General features: G+C 41.9%; 1 protein-coding gene across 1 annotated transcript in view; it reads right to left on the bottom strand.

Annotated features, from left to right (window-relative positions):
* lrrtm4l2 (leucine rich repeat transmembrane neuronal 4 like 2) overlaps window positions 1-20,952 on the bottom strand; it is a 90,902-nt gene that overhangs the window by 65,788 nt on the left and 4,162 nt on the right. Inside the window, exon 2 of the mRNA XM_076270732.1 lies at window positions 17,329-17,483. Coding sequence (XP_076126847.1) covers window positions 17,329-17,483 — 155 coding nt within the window. The remainder of the gene's footprint in view (window positions 1-17,328; window positions 17,484-20,952) is intronic.

Below are 20,952 nucleotides of genomic sequence, written 5' to 3'. Positions count from 1 at the left end.
AATTGGACTGGGCGCTCTCCTAAAAGCCTGTGCCTGTTGATCTCGTCAGAAACCCATCCTGGAGCAGTGCAGTGCATGAAGTGGGAACCGTTGCGGGAGGAAGCGCTGTTAGCGTCAGGCCTCGTGTGATGCAGATGGCGAATGCCAGTGTGCAGGGGGATGAGAGTGGAGAAGAGATGGCACTGCCATGTTTGGGGAAAAGAGGGGGATGAGAGAAGAGAAGAGATGGCACTGGCATGTTTGGGGAAAAGAGGGATATGAGAGAAGAGAAGAGATGGCACTGGCATGTTTGGGGAAGAGATGGGGATGAGAGTAGAGAAGAGATGGCACTGGCATGTTTGAGAAAGTGGGAGATGACAGAGGCGTGTTGGGACGGAAAGTGGATTCTGTAGTGACAGGAAGTTGTGTTGATCCCAGATCCTCACAGCTCAGCAGATGGAGAGGGGGAGGAGGGAGTGAGAGGAAAGCCTGACCTGGATACGACTCACGGCTGAAAATATCTCACTCACACACACTTCAACAGGCAAACTGGATGTGGATGTGTTCACAAAGAATTTTGAAATGGAAAGCAGCTCCTCACTGGTGAACAGGAGTTCTAGCAGAGAAGTTCTACAAATGTTTCTAATGTTTCTGACTAAGAGTAAGTCAAAAACCATTTCTGTGCCAAAAGTAGCACAGTAGGTACAGTCAGTGATTGTACGCAATTTCAAATCCAAACATTTTTTGTCACATTCAGCGAACATCTCCTCATGATCCGCCCGCTATCTGCCCATTCCGTGAGTACCGGTACATGTAAAAGAAATGGTTTCTGTAGACACAAAAGCGGCTGCTAAGAAATGTAATTATAAATATAAACACAAACATAAACAAATGCGACATCATGTGAAATTCCTGACTGCACCTTTATTTATAGCACATTTTTTACCATAGTGGTCACTCAAAGCGCCTCATGTAGACATTGACAAAGACTAACAAAAACACAGGTGAAAAGTTCCCGCCCACGTCTATCAACTTTCGTTTTCAAACAAGTTTGTAGGGATTTTATTAGCGACAAAAAATTTAGTCGGTAGACCATGAAAAGATCTATATATGCTGGAATTATCATGAGCTACCATGCAAACTTTTTTTTTTTTTAAATGTCTGTTTTGTTCATGCATTGTAGCCTAATAAGTAAGAAATAGAAGCGTCAACAAATTAGTTGAGTACTTCAACTCGTCTTTAACAAATATTATGGATAATATTGCACCAATGAGAATCAGGTCTACTTCTAGCAAACGCAAAGCACCCTGGAGGAATGCTGAGAGGGTTAAAGCATTAAAAAGAACTTGCCGCAAAGCCGAATGCAAATGGCATAAAACCAACTTGCAGGCTGACTTCATTCATTTCAAGAACCAGCTGTGTCAATATAATAAAGAAATGAAAATGTCCCGACAGCAGTACTTCTCTCACCTCATTGCGGAACATTCGAACAACTCAAAAATATTATTTAATACCATTGATAGGCTTGTCAATCCCCCTCGAATGATTCCTTCAGAACTCCGCTCGCATGAAAAGTGTAATGAATTTGCAACTTATTTTAATGAAAAAATCACAACTATTAGGGATAATATAACATCTGTTGATTTTAGCAATACATCTCCCAGTGAATTAAGGCCCACTGGCACTCTGTGCAGTTTTACTCCTATATACCTGAGTGAGCTGGAAGAAACTGTAGAACAACTTAGTTCAGCTACTTGTGCTCTTGACCCCGTACCAACTACGCTTTTTAAAAAGGTCTTCAGCTGCATGGCTGCTGACATCCTAGGTATTGTTAACACCTCACTACAGTCTGGAATCTTCCCCAGCAGTCTAAAGCATGCTATTGTTACCCCACTACTGAAAAAAACTAACCTGGATCCTTCTGTCTGTGAAAGCTATAGGCCAATTTCAAACTTACCATTTTTAGGCAAAATACTTGAGAAGGTTGCATATAAACAACTTCTCAGGTTTCTGTCTCTTAATCTTTTCGACATCTATCAGTCAGATTTTAGGTCGAACCACAGCACAGAAACAGCTCTCGTCGAGTTTAGTCTACAAGATGCAGTACTGAATAAAACGGCCGATTTAGTTAGCCTTCTAGCTACAGCGCATTGAATCAGTGCGTGAAATACCGGAGCTAGTGTGCGTGTGAGCCACTTTGTCAGAGCGATATTGTCAACGTCAGCGAGTATTTGCATTAGATTATCGTCTAATGGCATCAAAAAAATTTACTTGAAATGAAGTTTTGTGTCTTCTATTCGCGGACCCTGATTCTGAAGGGGAATATCTGCCTTCAGAAAATGACGGTGATTCGTTTAGTGAGGCTTCAGATGCGTCCCTGCCTTGCAATGATGCAGCTGGACAAAGTGAGAGTTTACTCCATAGTTTAGCTTACACCAAGCACAAACGTTGAATCGTTTGCCCAATGTCACTGGTGGGAATAATGTTTCACGGGTTCGGAGTGTTCATCGGGAAGTTAGCAGGGTGTTAGTGGTGTGGCGAACGAGGCTGGAGGTAGCCTAATGTCCATAGCGCTAGCTTCTGTCTTCTGAACGTGTGCCTCTCCGCAATCGCGGCGACAGTAACGTGGTGGAGCCTTTGTCTAATGCCACTGGGTATGTTAGACGAGGTCGAAGTGCTCATAGGACAGTTAGGGGGGAACGTAGAGGCAGTGTGGGGAGTCGCAATGAGAATGACAGTAGGCCTAGTCCGAGCTGCGCAAATTCTCTCCACTCGACGCGAGCGTGAGGCAGATCTGGCCATGCTGCTCGCAACAGGAGCAGAGGTGGTGACACGGGGCAGGAGAGCCATTAGGCCATGCATAGTCTATCACAAGATGATGGGAATGCCGGCCCTGTATGGATAGGATATGGATATGGATAGTCATTATCTCTACAGCAAAAGGCCTGCTACATAAAAAAAAAATTGTCAGCCATTTATTAGTAATGATTTACACTGTTGATTATCTATTTCCCTGACCATTTAGAACATATACGTGTTCTTTTTTGTGTGTTCATGTCCTTGTGATGTGTGTGTCTTTTTCAGCTAAGAAAAAAACAACAAAAAAAACATCAACAAAAACAACAAAAAGAAAACAAATACTAACATTGTCTCTTGTCTTGTCTCGTCAGCTCACTCCTGATCTGTGCCTTGCCGTGGCAAGTGAGCTTTTGAACTAAACAGGTCTTGTCTACTTGTGTATTGTGTGTCATCTGAATAATATATATGTGCCCCATACATGGAATCAGAGTGCCTACTGTATGTAGTAAATGGAAAATCTCTACAGCAAAAGGCGCCTACCGCTACATGCATTTGGTTTGTTTCTGCCATTTATTAGTAATGATTTACATAGTTTGTTTACTACTTAGTATTTACCTGAGCATTCAGTATTGTGCAATATAGCATACAGAAGGTGAGGGACATTTTGGGGGGAAAGAAGTGGTGCATTTTATCATTCAAACATGCGACTTTTCATGAAAATTCTATAATCCAAGATGGCCGCCACCATATTACGTCATAATATGCAAATTAGACATAAACATTTAATCCCTACATAAACTTTGGGTCATCCTTAATATTTCTCTAATTTACAGAAAGTCTCTATCTCTTATCACTTTTAAGATATAGCCTTTTGAAATGAAGATGTCAAAATCGAACGTTTCGAAAAAAAAACTCTGGCGCCTAAAGGGTTAAAATCGCCACAGACAATCACCAAGTTTCAGTTCTAGTCCTCTTAGACCTCAGTGCAGCGTTTGATACTTTTGATCATGTTATCCTTTTACATCGTCTTGAACATTTGGTTGGTCTTAAAGGTGCAGTTCTTAATTGGATCGCATCCTATCTAAATGAGAGGACATTCTCTCTATGACATTCTCTCTGTCTATTGAAAACTTTTCTTCCAATATCATTAATATTTTATATGGGGTACCTCAGGGATCAATTCTTGGTCCTCTGCTCTTTAATTTATATATGCTTCCACTTGGGTCTATCATTCAGCAGTAAAACATCTCCTATCACTCATATGCTGATGATACACAATTATACATTTCTATTTCCTCAGATGATCCTAGCCCTTTAAATGATCTTACCCAATGTATCTCGGATATCAAAACTTGGATGGCCCAGAACTTTTTAAAACTCAACGACAATAAGACTGAGATCTTATTAGTCGGCCCTAAGGCCCTGAGACAAAAGTTTCATCCTCTGTTAACCTCCCTGTCAGTAAATTCTCGTGAGGATGTCAGAAATCTAGGGGTAACTTTAGATGCTGAACTCAACTTCCAGAAGCATATCTCAAGCATCTCAAAGACTGCATTTTACTACCTTAGAGTCATTTCTAAAGTTAGATGCCTCCTTTCTCAACATGACTCAGAAAAATTAGAACATGCTTTCATCTCAAGGCGATTAGACTACTGTAATGCTCTTTTTGCTGGACAAACAAAGCAAACACTATACAAACTCCAGCTAATTCAAAATGCAGCTGCCAGAGTACTAACTGGAATGAGAAGAAACAATCACATATCGCCAGTACTAAAATCACTACACTGGCTACCAGTAAAACAAAGAATTGATTTTAAAATACTTCTTATTGTTTTTAAATCATTGAATGGCTTAGCCCCATCATATATCTCTGATATGTTAACTGCATATACTCCAGCCAGATGCCTACAGTCCTCAAGCAAAGGTCTCCTCTTAATCCCGAGAATAAATACTAGTTCCGCTCATGGTGCTTTTAGTCACGATGCCCCTACACTATGGAACTCCCTACCTTCTGAACTGAGATCTTCTCAATCAGTGAATTCTTTTAAAAACAGACTGAAAACATTTATTTGCCTCAGCTTTTGGTTAAAATTTAAGGTCTATCCAAGTTGGTGTGGCGACTTTCATTTTTATTATTTTTATCAGAAACTTTTATTTCTATTACCATTTTAACTTTTTATTTTTATTTTATTTTATTTCTATCAATGTGTTTTAAATGTCTATTTGATAATGTTTTTCTAAAAGCGCATTGAGTCTGTGTATGCCATATGAAATGTGCTATATAAATAAACTTGAATTGAATTGAATTGTCAGGAAGACTTCATTGGTCACTCATCATTCATTACTTCCGTCCAATCACCTGTCTGCATCAATCTTTATAATGACATGACTTTGCACCTGCCTGTTGCTTTCAGGTGCCGATTTTCAATGTTCTCATCCCTCCCTAACCACCATTAGTTTGGCCTTATCCAGACGTCCAGGGGTAGGCTCCGCCACCTGCCTTCGCATTCCGACAGGATCTGCAAGGGTCTGCAAATTCAGTGACCTGGACCGAGGACGAGGCCTATGCCAAAGACTATCTTATTGTTGCTTATGTTTTTTGTGTATCCTTTAATGGATTAAAACATGTGTTAACTTTCATTATAGCTCCCTGAGTCTTTCTGATAGAACTATCAAACATTACCTCATTATCAGGCTCAGTAAGTGGGAAGAGTCCATGTTCAAATGATAGTTTTAGGCATCATCAGTAATTGACGTCTGTTAAAAGTGATGCGTGAGTGAGCAGGACGTCTCATTTCTCATATCTGTCTCTCCTTCATTCCTCCATCCTCCTATCGTTCCTTCCTCGTTTCCTTCACAAACATAATTAGAAGGAGGGGTTAGGGCAGGAGGACCTCAGTAAGTCCACAGGCAATGGGGATGCTTTGCCTGACATGAACACAACATCAATGAGTTCTTCAACAGTCCCACCAGGCTGCTACATCTGAAGAGCTCTGTGGCAGGTTGTTTGATGAGCGGCTTCTCCTGGCAAATGCAAACGCTGTCAACTGTCCAAGCAGTGGTCTTGTTTTGATACTCAGAAAAGAGTCACCTACACAAGATCTCAATCACAGGATCTCAATCACAGGATCTAAATTATATTGGGGTACTTTCTGTCTATGCCAAAGTGTCATCATACAGATGCATTTGATCAAGTTTGCAAAATTACTGAGTCAATCCGTAGTGTATTCCATTACTGTTTTATTTCTAGTCATCTTTATTTATCTAGATATCTTTGGTCCTAGATATCTTTTGGTCACCGTAGCCTACCCATGCAGCGAATGTACTCATCAGAACAGACCTGCCAGTGATCAGCCAATCACCAAGGTCCTGCAAGTAAGCTTTGCATGAAACTTGATGTCAATCATAGCAACAGAGCTCTTATTTAATCCTAGGACTAGGAAGTCCTAGGAAGTCATTTTTCCTGACTAAAAGTTGATTGCAGCAGCTCTGTGAATAGGGTTTAAGAGAAAACACTTAGTTAGAAACGTTCTGTGTGATTTAGGAGGACTCTTAAGCGGTGAGATAAATAACTTACACTGCTTACATTAAAAGGTGTGATCTAGATAAAGCAATGCTAATCATGTGGTCAACGTCTAAAGATTAACCGAAGCACATGTATGTCAAACATGCCCTCTGGGATGAAGAGGAGTTACATGGTCCACATACTGGGGACATTGTGTGTGTGTGTGTTGCGTGTGGGAAGCTTGCCTCTAACAGCCTGTGGTGTGGAAGGGTCCATTATATTCAGTTCAGCAGCAGTGTGGTCTATAGGAGTCCATCATATATGTTTCAGCAGCAGTGTGGTCTATAGGGGTCCATCATATATGTTTCAGCAGCATTGAGTGCTGTGTAGGGCTCCATCAGATGTGTCAGCACCAGGAGAGCCACCCGTTAATAATAACTCTTCAACTCTGTCTGTACTTACACCAGGATTTTCATCTATTCACCAGATTATGAGAGAGAGAAAGAGACAGAGAGAGATTCATTGTGTGCAATTCAAAGGTCTAGGGAGGTTAGTCACAATGTCGAAGCTCTACAAATACAGTAGTTGTGGAATGAGCAACGCGCCACATAAAATGTTAAGGACAGTCCTGTTAAATTTAAGATGATGGAAATTTGAATAAAACAAGCTGAGAGGCTACTACGGTACTGTAAATCACTGCCATTCATCAATCTAATAATGAGTACAACCCCTCAAAATAAAACGGATAAAACAAAAACACAAACTGATGTAGAGATCAAAAAACATTTCAGGGCAAAAGTTTAATCATATGCCCGTTGAAAGATTTGAGGAAGGGAACTGTGTTGGTTATATGACAGTTGTCTTGAAAGTCTTCTCTTGAAGTTCTCCATAGTGATATTAGTGTCCTGATATCTTAGGGCCAGCACATTGCTATTATATTCTTATTCTATTCCTTTAATGACAATGGCAAATCCATACACATCATTTTACTTCTGTAAGTGTTGTTGCCATTTCAAGTGCAAATTATCTTAATTGATTTCTGTACGCACACACACATACAGACACCATGCAAACATTATTATTATTTTTGTTTCTCTTACTATAAAAACTTATACTTGAGTTTGATAGACATTTGTGTTGGCAGGATTTCCCCCTCTGCTGGGGAACTTGTGCATTACGCTATTTCAAACTGGAAAAAAGTAACGATAAAGCACATGGATTTGTTTACAAGCTAGCGAAACGGTTAGCATAAGTTCGTAAGAACAATATGAAACACGATTTAAAACGAGTTTCTTGTTTCTCACTTCTCTTTCCGGGACGGTAGTCTCAATGTTGCAAGGTTGGTTTTCCGCCTGGGGACGCTAGGGGCAGCGGGGAAAGTCACCATTTTCACCGGAACAGGTAATTTAACCATCCAAATGATTTCTAAACGGGATTATTACGTTGAAATAGTTGCCAAGTTCCCCTTTAACTTCATCATTACATTTCTGTAATTGCTGTAAGTGTATCTAGGCTTCATGTCTCCTCCGGGCTGGCTCTGGCTACAATACTTTGTCCACTTCGCATGCTATTTTCTCTCTCGTCAAACACAGAGGAAAGAACCTTCTTGCGTGGCGCATCCATCCCTGTCGCCATATACTTCCTCCATTGCCTGGAGAAGTGGAATGTGGGCAAAGGGACAATGGTTATAGACTCACCAGCGCCATGGGGCGAACAATACCTCAATCAGGTTTGAGAAATGGCGAATGTGGAGACAGGCACAGACCAGGGAAACGGGGATAGATGACAAACCAGTTCTGTACCAGATGGGCCAAATGAAAGCTGACGACCACAAATCTTTGCTGATCTGGATTCTGCCAACCTGGAACAAGTATACAGTTGGCATTGCTTCGATTTGGCCAGCTTCCCTCGCGGTCCGCGCGCGGGATCACGCGACTTTAATTTGTATTTTTCCAGTGACTCTGCAACAAAACAAACAACCGGCAGATGTCTCTTGTGAGCAGGGTGTCTCGTAAAAAGAAATGGAGCCTGGAAAACCCTACACAGACTTCACTACAGACTTTAGCAGACTGGTTTAGAAATAATTTAATAGCCAGAAATATGCCTGATGATAGACAGACATCATTTGGACAAAATATTTTGGGGTCAATTTGACCCCAAGCAACGTTTAACATCGTAAAATATATGGTTCACTTTTTTTTTTGCTTCATGTTTCATGAATTTTCCTCAATTGAAGGGTACAACAGAGTTAGCATGAAATTTGTACAATAATATGTTTTCAATGTCCTGTATAAATATTTTGTACATTGATGTTCCTTGGGGTCAGTTTGACCCCAGCTGTATGAAACATAAGGTACATGAATATTTGACACATTATGGATATTATTATTTGAATAGTATGAGAACATATTGTTATTATCATTATTACATACACAAGTACTTATTACATATAAGTCATTTTGGCAGGACTGTAAAAGTCAACAGCAAGCCTTTGGGCTGCAAAAAGAGTGCACCTTATTATTACCTGCAGGTGTGTGACTTTGACTTACGTGCACATGGCAGCAAATTGACTTTTAGTTTATGTATTTTCTGCCTTGGGCATTTTAAAATATGGATGTATGGTGGTTAGAAGTGTAAATATTAATTAGAAACCTAAATATATTTATAATTATTAATTTGCAAACAAATAACTGGCGTCAGTGACGTCTTTGGCATGAAGATCCCCGGAACTATGCTTCTACTAGCATTCTACCACAGGTTGAGAGGTGTACAGTAGTTGTAACTACACAACTTTACGATAGTGGTTGCGAACGTTCATTGCTACTATGGTTTTGGGAAACACTAACGTAGTGTAACAATGCATTGGACTATGTAAGTTCCACCACCATAGTTCAAACTATCGTTTGAGAAACAGTTTTGTCATACTTACATAGTTTCAACCATGTTAGTTGCTAACGTAGTTAGCTTTTGGGAAACACACCCCTGATGTCTGATGTGTGATCAGTGGAATATGGGGAGGGAAGTGGCAGTGTTTTTTTTGCGCGTCTGCAGAAGTCAGCCAAATATGAATGTAATTCTGCGGCATAAAGCAAATGTATTGGTTTATTGTACAGAAAAATAAAAATGACGATTATGGTAATTTACGAAACCAAAACGTGGGTCATAGTTGTCTAAGCCTTTATAGCGTAGCCTGTTAAAAACGTCGCTAGATAGTATTAAATCGCCAACAACATTGTTTTCTGCAGAAGCCTAGCCTACCCAAGGCTACAGATTAATTCTGAACAGTTATTTCGTTACCACCGTGTAGTCAAACCTTAAGCCATACCCAAGTAGCCTAAATCGAGGTAATGTTTAATTATGCATGATTCATTTTGTTATTGAATTCGTAGGCTGGGATTCCTCTCGGCAACATGTTTAACGGTAGCCTCCTGCTTTTTCAGAAGGGGCGGCAGGCAGCCTACTGACAGAGCGATGTACAGTGGCAGAGCGACACACAGTGGCTGAAAGTGGTACTAAAGTTTCACGCAGCTTCACGCTGCGTAATGCGCGACTTAAGTGGCCATTTGAAAGCAACGCCCACTGTACGATGAATGGACCTTTATCACAGCAGCCATTTTGACATGAAATATATGGCAGGCCCAGGGGTTACTAAGGACTAATTCAGCTTGTGATTCTGCTACACCTAACCTGAACAGACACTTCATTAATGTAATTAGTAGCACCTGTGCTTGCTCCACTATTTCATGTAAAAATGGCCGCTGTGAAAAAGTATACTGAATAATGAATGGCATCCATAAGTTTTATTATATTGCTCTTCACTCCTAGCCTGGCGAGCCAGACCCACATTATAATGTAGGGTCTGGGCACTCACCGTTCGCAGTGCTCAGTCCGAGGGTCAGGATAATCAGTTGTCTTTCAAATTCCCTCTGCACGCAATAGGACGCAATAGGATATTTGTTTTCAAGTAGCAGGGAATTCAAGCCAAACCGTTGCAACTCTGCCATCAATCATTATGTTAAGCCCAACAAACGACTCTATACACGATTTCAATGCCAGATTTAGTTTCGATTTCTAGAGCTCACAAGTCAACGGAGAGTTGCTAGACTAGCCCTGGCAGCAAATGTAATTTGCTGCCGCTAGGGGCGCGTCTAGATTTCTAGGCTACTTCATTCCATTAACTTGAATGGGATTTCCCAACGTTCTACGGTCAAATAATTTCCACTGAAACATATAGTTACCGCTGTCAATGCACACCGGATTTTGTGCTTCTGATTTACATCTTCCGTACCACTCCGCAAGTAGTCCGGTCACTTCCTGCAGTGAAGTCCCTTCAGGACGAAGCAAGACCCCTCCATTGACGCGTCAGGGTCTGGTTCGCCCTGTTGAGACTTGTTTTCCCCATAATGACCGGCGTTCCATACATTATCCTGCTTATCCCCTACATCCACATGTGTGAGTCTGTCTAGATGGATTGTCCATGAGTGTGAGTTTGTCTGGATGGTCTGTTAGCCTTTTTCTACCGACAGAGAACTGGTTCAGTTCCCGTTCGGTTCGCGAATCAACATTTGAACCATTTGGAGCATTTCGACCAAACAAAATCCGGTTCGGAATGTGGCACCTTGATTCAAAACTTGAACCAGAAAATAGCTGTTTTTTCCTGTGAACCAGAGTAAGTTTTCCGTCCATATCAACTGTTGCCATGAGTAAACAAAACTAGTCTATTAGCATTACACTGCAGACGTTGACTCATTTTAAACAGCTAATTTCTGCCGTTTTTACGGGGCAACTGTTCATATCATTCTCCCGTTTATGCATCTCATTAACTTTTATTTTGCATGCACCCCATTGTTAAAACGCGTCCTTGGTTCGGTTCCAAACTGGTGGAAATGTGGGCTGGTTCACAAGATAGCAAGGAAAAATCAAATAATTCTGAACGGAACCGGTTCAAGAACGAGTTCTCTGTCGGTGGAAAAACGCCTTGTGTGAGTTTGTCTGGATAGTGTGTCCATGTGTGTGAGTTTGTGTGGACAGATGTGTGAGGTTGTCTGGAGTGTGTTCTCTATGGATAGTGTGTGTGTGTGTGTGTGTGTGTGATGATGTGCATCAGCTGGACTTTGCTCCGGGCTCCATGACTGATGCCCCAGGCTTGCTCTCTGAAGTGCTTTGCAAACTGATTTGCCCCGGCTTCTGCCCCCTCTGGCAGATCGTCTGTTACAGAGCCCGAGCACTTTGCCCCCTCCTGCCAAAAGAACAATAGCACGTCTGACTTTCAGTGGGGTTTGAAAAGTGGAGAGAAGAGAGTGTGTGTGAGTCTTTGATCCTGGCCTTCCTGGCAGCCGGGCTGTTTACTCTTCATTTCAGCCACAGAGCACAGAGCTGAGAACAGAGGAATACCATAGATCTCCCTCCCCATTTCACACACCTCCCCCTCTCTCTCCCCACTCTCTCTCTCTCTCCATCACCTTCCCTCTCTCTCCATCACCCTGCCCTCTCTCTCTCTCCATCACTTTCCCTCTCTCTCTCTACCTCCATCACCTTTCCTCTCTCTCCCCATCACCTTTCCCCTCTGTTCATTTTACCTTCTTTGTTTCTCTCTCTCTCTCTCTCACACACACACTCTGTCTGGCTCTCTGCCTAGTTCTAAAGTGCCTACATCAAAGTAAAGTGTTTAGATCATGGAACAACCAACCAACAAGTCAAGTTACTTTATTTTATAGCACATGAAAACAAGAGTCAAGTCACTTTATTCATATAGCACATGAAAACAGGAATCAAAGCACTATTCATATAGCACATGAAAACTGGAGTTGACCCAACGTGTTTTACAGGTGAGATAAACAAATCTATCATTTAAAATGAATAAGTCAAAGGAGCAAATGTTTAAAGATAAAACACATAAATGGGGAAACAAGGAATTAAAAGATGAAATAAGCAAACAAATAAGAATAAAATGGAGGACACAAATATTGAGTAAAAAAGAAGATAAAATCAGAATAAAATTAGATGAGAGAAGAGTGAACTTGACAAAAAAAACAAGGGGCAGCCTCAGACTGAGCTAAAACCAAGACAGACTAGATGAGTCTTTAAATTGTTTTTTATATGACACGCAAATTTGTGAAGCGTTTTTTTGGGGGCAGCCGTGGCTTACGTTAGCGCTTCGGACTTGTAACCGGAGGGTTGCCGGTTCGAACCCCGACCAGTAGGAATGGCTGAAGTGCACTTGAGCAAGGCACCTAACCCCTCACTGCTCCCCGAGCGCCGCTGTTGATGCAGGCAGCTCACTGCGCCTGGATTTGTATGTGCTTCACCTCACTGTGTGTTCACTGTGTGCTGAGTGTGTTTCACTAATTCAGGGATTGGGATAAATGCAGAGACCAAATTTCCCTCACAGGATCAAAAGAGTATATATAGTCAAGTCAAGTCAAAGTCAAGTCAAGTCAAATTTATTTATATAGCACATTTCAAAGCAATAGCATTGCACCAAAGTGCTTTACATAAAATAATAATAATAATAATAATAATAAAAATAATAACAATAATACATATACATACATATAAACATATAAAAAAAGGGAGAGGTGAGGGAGTCAGGGAGTGTTAAAAGCTAGGGAGAAGAGGTAGGTCTTTAGGTTGGATTTAAAACTACTAATAGTGGGGCTTGATTTCACAACATCAGGAAGGCTATTCCAAAGCTGGGGAGCATAGACAGAGAAAGCTCTGTCACCTTTGGATTTAAGAGAAGCAGAAGGAACACACAGAAGACACTGGGAAGATGATCGAAGAGGTCTAATTAAAATATCACATAAATACTGAGGTGCTAAACCATGTAAAGCTTTGAAAACAAACAGAAGAATTTTAAAATGAATTCTTTGTTCCACAGGAAGCAGGTGCAGTTTAGCCAACACAGGTGAAATGTGGTCACGTTTCTTAGATCCAGTCAGTAATCTGGCTGCAGCATTTTGGACCAGCTGGAGTCTGTTTAGAGTAGATTTAGTTACACCTACATACAGTGAGATGCAATAATCAAGCCTAGAGGAAATAAAGGCATGTATAAGGATTTCTAAATCACTGTAGGAGAGAGAAGACTTAAGCTTTGCTATTGTCCTAAGTTGGTAAAAACTTCCCTTGACATTGCTGTTGACTTGCTTATTAAAAGTCAGAGAAGAGTCTACTGTAGGAAAACACCTAGGTTCTTGACCACACTGTGATGGTTAACAGACAGAGGGCCAAGAGACTTGCTTACATTGTTGACAGAATTTGGTGGTCCAAAAATGATTACTTCTGTTTTGCTGTCATTTACCTGTAAAAAGTTGTTAGCCATCCAATTCTTAATGTCATTAAGACAAAGAAAAAGGTTTGTCAATGAGCAGGAATTTTCAGGGGCCACCGGTATATAAAATTGGGTATCATCTGCGTAGCAGTGGTAACGAATATTGAATTGATTGAAAATGGAGCCCAGGGGAAGCATGTATAAAGAAAATAATAGAGGCCCTAAAATAGAACCCTGGGGGACACCACACTTAATGGGAGCAGATGACGATGAAGCATTGCCTAAATGCACTGAAAAAGATCTATCAGTTAAGTAAGATCTGAACCAATTTAATACAGTGCCTTGCAGACCAACTTCAACATCCAGGCGTTTTAAAAGGATCTTGTGGTCAATGGTGTCAAAAGCAGCACTAAGATCTAACAGGACCAATAGGGCACAAGAGCCAGCGTCAACAGAGAGCACTAGATCATTATGGACCTTAAGTAAGGCAGACTCTGTACTATGAAGTGGTCTAAAACCAGATTGAAACTTGTCAAGGATATTAGAGGTGTTTAAATAGGAAGAGACTTGTGACAGAACAACTTTTTCTAAGATCTTCGAGAGAAAGGGCAGTTTAGAAATGGGCCTATAATTTTTCAAATCAATGGGATCAAGGGAAGGTTTTTTCAGGAGAGGTTGCACAATAGCGTGTTTAAAGCCAGAGGGTACTACTGCATTAGCCAGGGAGCTATTAATGATGCTCAAGATAAAAGGGCAAATAGCCGCAAAAGCTTCTTTGAAAAGGTGAGATGGAAGAATATCAGAGTGGCAAGAAGAGGGCTTCATATGAGAGACCACGTCTGACAACTGTGAGGAAGAGACTGGTTGGAATTGTTGGAGGCGGCAAACTACAGACTGATACAAAGCAGGATCAGAAATTGAGGGTGTGATATGAGACTTTATGTTGTCAATTTTGTCAATAAAGAAATTGAGAAACATCTCACAGGTTTCTGTTGTAGCAGGAAGAGAGGACATTGTAGTAGGAGGATTTATGATAGAATTAATTGTGTTAAACAACACTTTTGGTCTGTGAGCATTTTTGTGAATAACCTCAGCATAGAAAGCTGCCTTTGCTGCTTTGACAGTGATTTGATAAGCCTTAAAGGAATACGCCACCCCTAGGTGAAATTGGGTCTCTCCCCGCAGTCCCTAGAGTTGGATGAGTGAGCCAAAGCGTTTTATAGCCGACCCAGCCATTGTCCTAATCTGGAAATGGCCCGGTTAGCTTTAGCTTAGCGTAGTCGCTGTAATCCAGCGCTGCCAGCTAGCATGTCGTTGCAAAAGTGAATCAAATAACTCAAGATTTTTTATAATTATTTCTTGTAACCTGTACATTCACATCGAGTACAAATATCAATGCAAATTAACACGAAGGGATTTACTAGACCAATTTAGATTTGGAACTATTTTCAGGCATAGCACGGGCAAAGCACCGCTGCCAGGCGCAAAGACATCACGCAGCATCTGAAAACCCTCAACTTCCAGCAATACACCAGCGTTAGTATTTTGAAGTTAGTTTCACCGAAGGACTTTGGTTTCACATCTACTGGGGAAAAATGGCTACTTGCTGTGTGAAGGGCTGCGGTAACAAGCAGAGGACATACACGAACATAATGTTTCACAGAATTCCAAACCCAGTGGAACGAAGAAATCTTTGGCTTGCTGCCCTCGGCATTCCTGCAACAACTCCAGTGGATAAAATCAATCAGTATCGTGTTTGCGAGGAGCATTTCAAACCGGAGGACTACGAAGAGAAAATGCAGTATGCTACGAGAAAAATGCTGTTACATCTGAAGGATACGGCCGTCCCATCCATTTTCAGTACAGAGGCAGAACAGTGTTCATCATCCATGCCTGTAAGTATAATTTCTATCCTTCCTTAGGTTATACGTTGCTAAAGTTATAACTGAAACGTTAGTCCGACTCACATTGTCGCTTCCAGTTTTATTGTATAACTTCATTAGGCTGCCGTTTTACCCTATTGACAATATGACGACTTTACCTTTTACCGTTACCTGTCAGTCGGCATGGGTTGGCACACTCCACACTCACACCACCAGTTCGTGTTTGCTCTCGTTCGCTCATCCGACTCGCCTTGACCAGTCGCAACGTCCTCTCTTCCCAGATCCAAAGCTCGCAACTCCTCTTCAGTGAACTCAGGTTCGAAAAGGTAGGGTCTTGGATCTTGGTAGTCGAAGTCATCATCTTCGTCTATCGTGTAATTTTCCATATTCATCGCCATTAGAACTCTTAGAGAAAGCCCACCTGTCAGTGTCAGCCTAGTAGCAGAGAACTTGGTAGTCACGCTGGTGTATTGCCGGAAGTTGAGGGTTTACAGATGCTGCGTGATGTCTTTGCGCCTGGCAGCGGTGCTTTGCCGGTGCTATGCCCGAAAATAGCTCCAAATCTAAATTGGTCTAGTAAATCCCTTCGTGTTAATTTGCATTGATATTTGTACTCGATGTGAATGTACAGGTTACGAGAAATAATTATAAAAAATCTTGAGTTATTTGATTCACTTTTGCAACGAAATGCTAGCTGGCAGCGCCGGATTACAGCGACTACGCTAAGATAAAGCAAACCGGGCCGTTTCTAGATTAGGACAATGGCTGGGTCGGCTATAAAACGCTTTGGCTCACTCATCCAACTCTAGGGACTGCGGGGAGAAACCCAATTTCACCTAGGGGTGGCGTATTTCTTTAAGAGAATCTCTAAATATATCATAGGAGACCTGTAGTTTATCTTTTTTCCACTTTCGCTCTGCTTTCCTACAAGCCTTTCTGAGCGAACAGGTAGTGGAATTTAGCCAAGGAGTAGTTGACCTATTGGATTTACACCGCTTTTGTTTTAAAGGAGCTACAGAATCAAGAGTGGCAAGGCAAGATGTATTAAAAAGAGTAAGTAGATCCTCAGTGTCGGTGCAGGTGGAAAGAGAATCTAAGACAGCAGGTGAAAGAGAGAGCATAAAAGTATTAGTGAACTGTGAGGCTGTGGTGGAATTAATAGCTCTGACAAGTGAGTAGGATGAGGGGGGTGGAGGTGGGGGACAAAACAGTGAAGATTCAAATAAAATCATAAAATGGTCAGACACACCAGTATCAACTATTTTAACATTGGAAACTGAGAAACCAGAGGACAACACTAAGTCTAGTGTGTGACCCTTCTGATGTGTTGGGGCCATAACTGACTGCACAAGATTAAAAGAGTCCACAAGGCCTAAAAACTCATTGACCAAATGTTTAGATGGGCAGCATATGTGGATGTTAAAGTCCCCCAAGATTAATAACTTATCAGCACGAGAGGCCATAAAAGATAGAAGTTTTCTTGAATGAAATTACAATTAATTTTTGGTGGACGGTAGACTAAGGCACAAAGTACAGATGCATTGATCTTAAACAGCTCAAAATAGTTCAAAAGTTGAAAACAGATCAGTTGGTACAATTCTACATTTAAAACTGTTCTTAAACACTGTAATTAGACCACCACCACGACCAGAGACCATAGGTGAGTTTAAAAAACTACAGTGAGCAGGGCAAAGGTAACCAAGTGCAATGATGTCATCACCAGAGAGCCAAGACTCGGTGATAAACAGAAAGTCTAGATGGTGGGACATAAAACGGTCATTCAGAATAAATGCTTTGTTGGAAACAGAGCGAGCATTTAAGACAGCAAACTTAACCAAAGAAGAGTCCTGTTCATGACGTTCTTGGAAGGGGCCGCAGTTAGAGAGATTTACCCGGCAGAGATTAGCCTCTCCACCAGAGCCCGCACAGGTGGAATCAGTGGCAGCAGTGATGGGAGCAGTAGCAGCAGTAGCAGTAGCGGTAACAGGCATAGTCCATATAGTGATGAGGTGTTGATGGAAGACTTTATTGCGGGGAGCAGAGTTGCCTACAGGAGTTGACCACACAGGAGAGTCACACCGGGACTGCAGAGTCGGGATAGCATCCTCCGTTGCTTGATGATAGATGGTAAAGGAGCGACGCGACCCTCTGTGCATGTAGCGCTTCCTCCGAAGGATCCCCATAGCCTGGTAAAGGTGGAGCCAGGGGCGATTCTAGATCTAGAGCTTTGCTGGGGCACAGGCCCCCAACTCCCAATAGCCTACATTAAAAAAAAAAAAAAATGTGCGCACAATATGAAATAAATGGCTAGCCTACGGGTAGGCTACAAGCTTCAAAATCATTATTGTCACTGTCATACTGTAGGACCAGCACTCTCCCTCAACTGTAGCAGCCACTATCCAGCAACATTCAAACACATAGGCATAAGTAGGCCTATACTCACTGCATGCATTTAATAGGCTTTCCTACTAACACAAGGGAAGCTTTTAGTCAAAATTGAGATATACCCTCCCAGGCAAGGGTCCTATAGTCATCCTGGCAATACTGCAGTTCTTTGTAGCTTAAATAGCCTACTAAAGCCTTCATACTGACTTTTGGTGATATTTTCCAAATGTAGCCTATAATAATCTGCACAGAATCAGGGTGATTCTGTGTAGATTATTATAGGCTACATTTGCAAATGCAGCAAACTTATTTAAGTTTGCCATTAAACCATTGATCAAATCACAGCACTGGCTACCAACATAAATGTTAATGTTATCGTTAATGTGGGCAATTATCATACCTCCCTCGTCCTCCTCATCTCTCCTCACTGTTCCTCTCCCTCTGTTCAGGAAAAAAAAATTCTAATGTCCATCTCTGAATAGTTTATCAGAAGGCTATGTTTAGTTTTACAGTAGGACAGCTTCACAAACAGTATAAGCTACTTTTAGAGGACTCTCTCTACAGTATACGTAAATCATTATTAATTCTCCGCATGTGTGCATGCAGCCTACGCATGGTGTGAGTGTGTGTGTGAGGGAGAGAGCACATGCTGGTAAACTGTTGCTAAATGTAGGCTACAATGACGCTAAGCATTAAAAAACAGATGCTAATTATGTGGGCAACATTCTCTAACAGCGATCAACTTGTCATTTTTTCTGTCAAACAAGCTGTGAATTTGTTGTAACATTAAAACAGGGGACGACTTACTCTGCGCTCAAAGTGATGTGATGAGCTCCAGCAGTTTCCACAATACAACGAAACACTCGGAAGAATCATGTGAACGATTTTCATTGGTTGTTGGGTTCAATCTTACCCAGCTACAGAGGTGCTATTTTCTGATTGGCTATTATGGCCCCTTTCTTTTTTTCCTTTTTTTATTTTTATTGGCTGGTAAGTGACAGGCTCGAGTCATGACTAAAGCAGGCACGGAGATGCGCTCATGAATGCCGTTTCCAGCGAGAGCAGCGCTAGAATTTTACTGGGGCACTGGAGACTTTTACTAAGGCACGTGCCCCAGTGAATAAGGTCTAGTGACGCCCCTGGGTGGAGCACAGCTTCATCGATAGAAGTGCTGGCATTTGAGGAGGCAAGTTGTTGGAGCTGCTCGGCGGTGTAGAGAAATCCCATGTAGGCTAGTACTGTCCAAGACACAGACACTAGGTCTTGTATGTGGAGGTGCAGCAGCTAAGGCAACACAGCACAAAGCCTCAATCTCCCTGGAAGGTCTAGTCAACCGACTAACCTAGCAGCTGGTCAACAAACTCAGCGTCAAATCCGCCGACAGGATGGGATGGAGAGGGAGAGAGACACCGTGTAGCCAAAGTCCCAAAAACAGCCTCAAACTCAACAGCAGACAGTGGAACACAGCGCAACCAGCGTAACGATTGCCCAGTCAGTCCACGTCAGGTGTTAGTCCTCCAAAAAACAAAACCCACGATGGGGTAAAATTCAAGAAAATTATAACATTAGATAGCCGAAACGTAGTTTAAGCGTGTGACAAACTTTGTCAGAATAAATAAATAAAATTAAATTGCGAAAAATTGAAAAACTCAAACAAAAACAAGCCAGACGGAGCGGCGTCAGTCTCGCCAGCGTCCCCGTAACCTAGCAACCTCTCAGGCGTGATCTGGCAGAGGCTATGAAGATTGCTCAGGAATCGACTGGTAAACAGCAGAAAAGACAAGCAAACTTCTACAATAAGAAGCTGAAAGGTGCTCCTGTGGATGTCGGAGACAGAGTGCTTCTGGCCAACAAGGGTGAACGAGCGAAGAGGAAGCTGGCTGATCGGTGGGAGAGCCACATCTACATAGTTACTGAGAAGAATGAGGGGATTCACACATTCAAAATCAAGAACAGTGTGACAGGGATAGAGACAGTTGTCCAATGCAACCTCATACTACCAGTGAACTTCCTACCTCTTACCAATGGCTCTGAAACTGATATAGCCAGTGAGGGTGATGACCCCTGCACAGATGATGAAGATGCGGAATCTGTGGCTGTCTCAGTACATGACCCTGATGACAGGACTGTGGCATGGGTCTCGGAGCTACCAACTCTCGGCGAAGAGATGCCTGTTCCCTCTGATGATGTCCATTCTATGGACGGAACGATAACAGATCAAGTGATCAACTGGGCTGTTCCCTCCAGAGTGACTTTTGATCCAACATATGTCACTGCTCCCTCAAACCTTTCCCCACCGCACATAGAAACCCAGAGCATTACCGAAAGGGATGCGTTGGTGTGTGCTGACCCCTCAAGGTTCAACCTTACCCCTAGTTAGTGATGGTGCACGCACTGCCCAAACTAGATATGGGAGGGTGGTGAGACCTGTTATGAGGTTTATGCAATCTATGCAACAGAGGGTTTTGACAAACTTATGACCCCCATCCCTTCGTTAGCAGTGTATGTTTTTATTTGGTTTTATTTTAATGATTCATTTTCTTACGGGTTTTGGGTAATGAGGGAGCCCGAGTGATTTCTGTAATACTGTGCAAATGTGAAGTTCACTGGCTGTATTTAGCATGTAACCGGCATGTTAACCTAAGTGTGGTTAAGGAGGGTTGCAGCCCTCTGCCACCTCTAATCCTTCACGGGATAGTCTTGCGACTGGAAAGCTTTATGTTTCTTTTATTCTACAGTGTTTTGATATATTTGTTTTTGTTTGTGCCCCCCCCCCCCTGTTTAGTGACATATTGTTGGTTATATGATTTTTCCTTGTTCCTGGCATGTTTTTTTTTAATCTGATCTGTTGTAACGCCGTTTTTGTATACACAAGTGGAAGTCAGTGGGGGAGAGTGTAACAGAGTAATATGTGATTCCACTTGCTATACATTGTTCACCATTCTAAGCACGAGACCCTACCCTACAGACTTAGGAACTAACGTTCGTTATATTCTTGCCAGTCTGTTATGTACATTTTCGGGTGTTTTTACAACTTGTCAACGGCTAGCGAAGATCCTGACTTTTGTCTGTATTGTTGTCAGGGGCAACAAATAAACGGTTGCAGAGATAGCCAACTACTGTACACAAGA

The sequence above is a fragment of the Alosa pseudoharengus genome, unplaced genomic scaffold (genome assembly GCF_046254945.1).
Source record: "Alosa pseudoharengus isolate Yale_2024_CS ecotype anadromous, Long Island Sound unplaced genomic scaffold, YU_APseudo_1.1 YU_APseudo_1.1_scf_6, whole genome shotgun sequence".
NCBI lineage: Eukaryota > Metazoa > Chordata > Actinopteri > Clupeiformes > Clupeidae > Alosa > Alosa pseudoharengus.
This window is presented reverse-complemented; position numbering and strand designations above follow the sequence as displayed.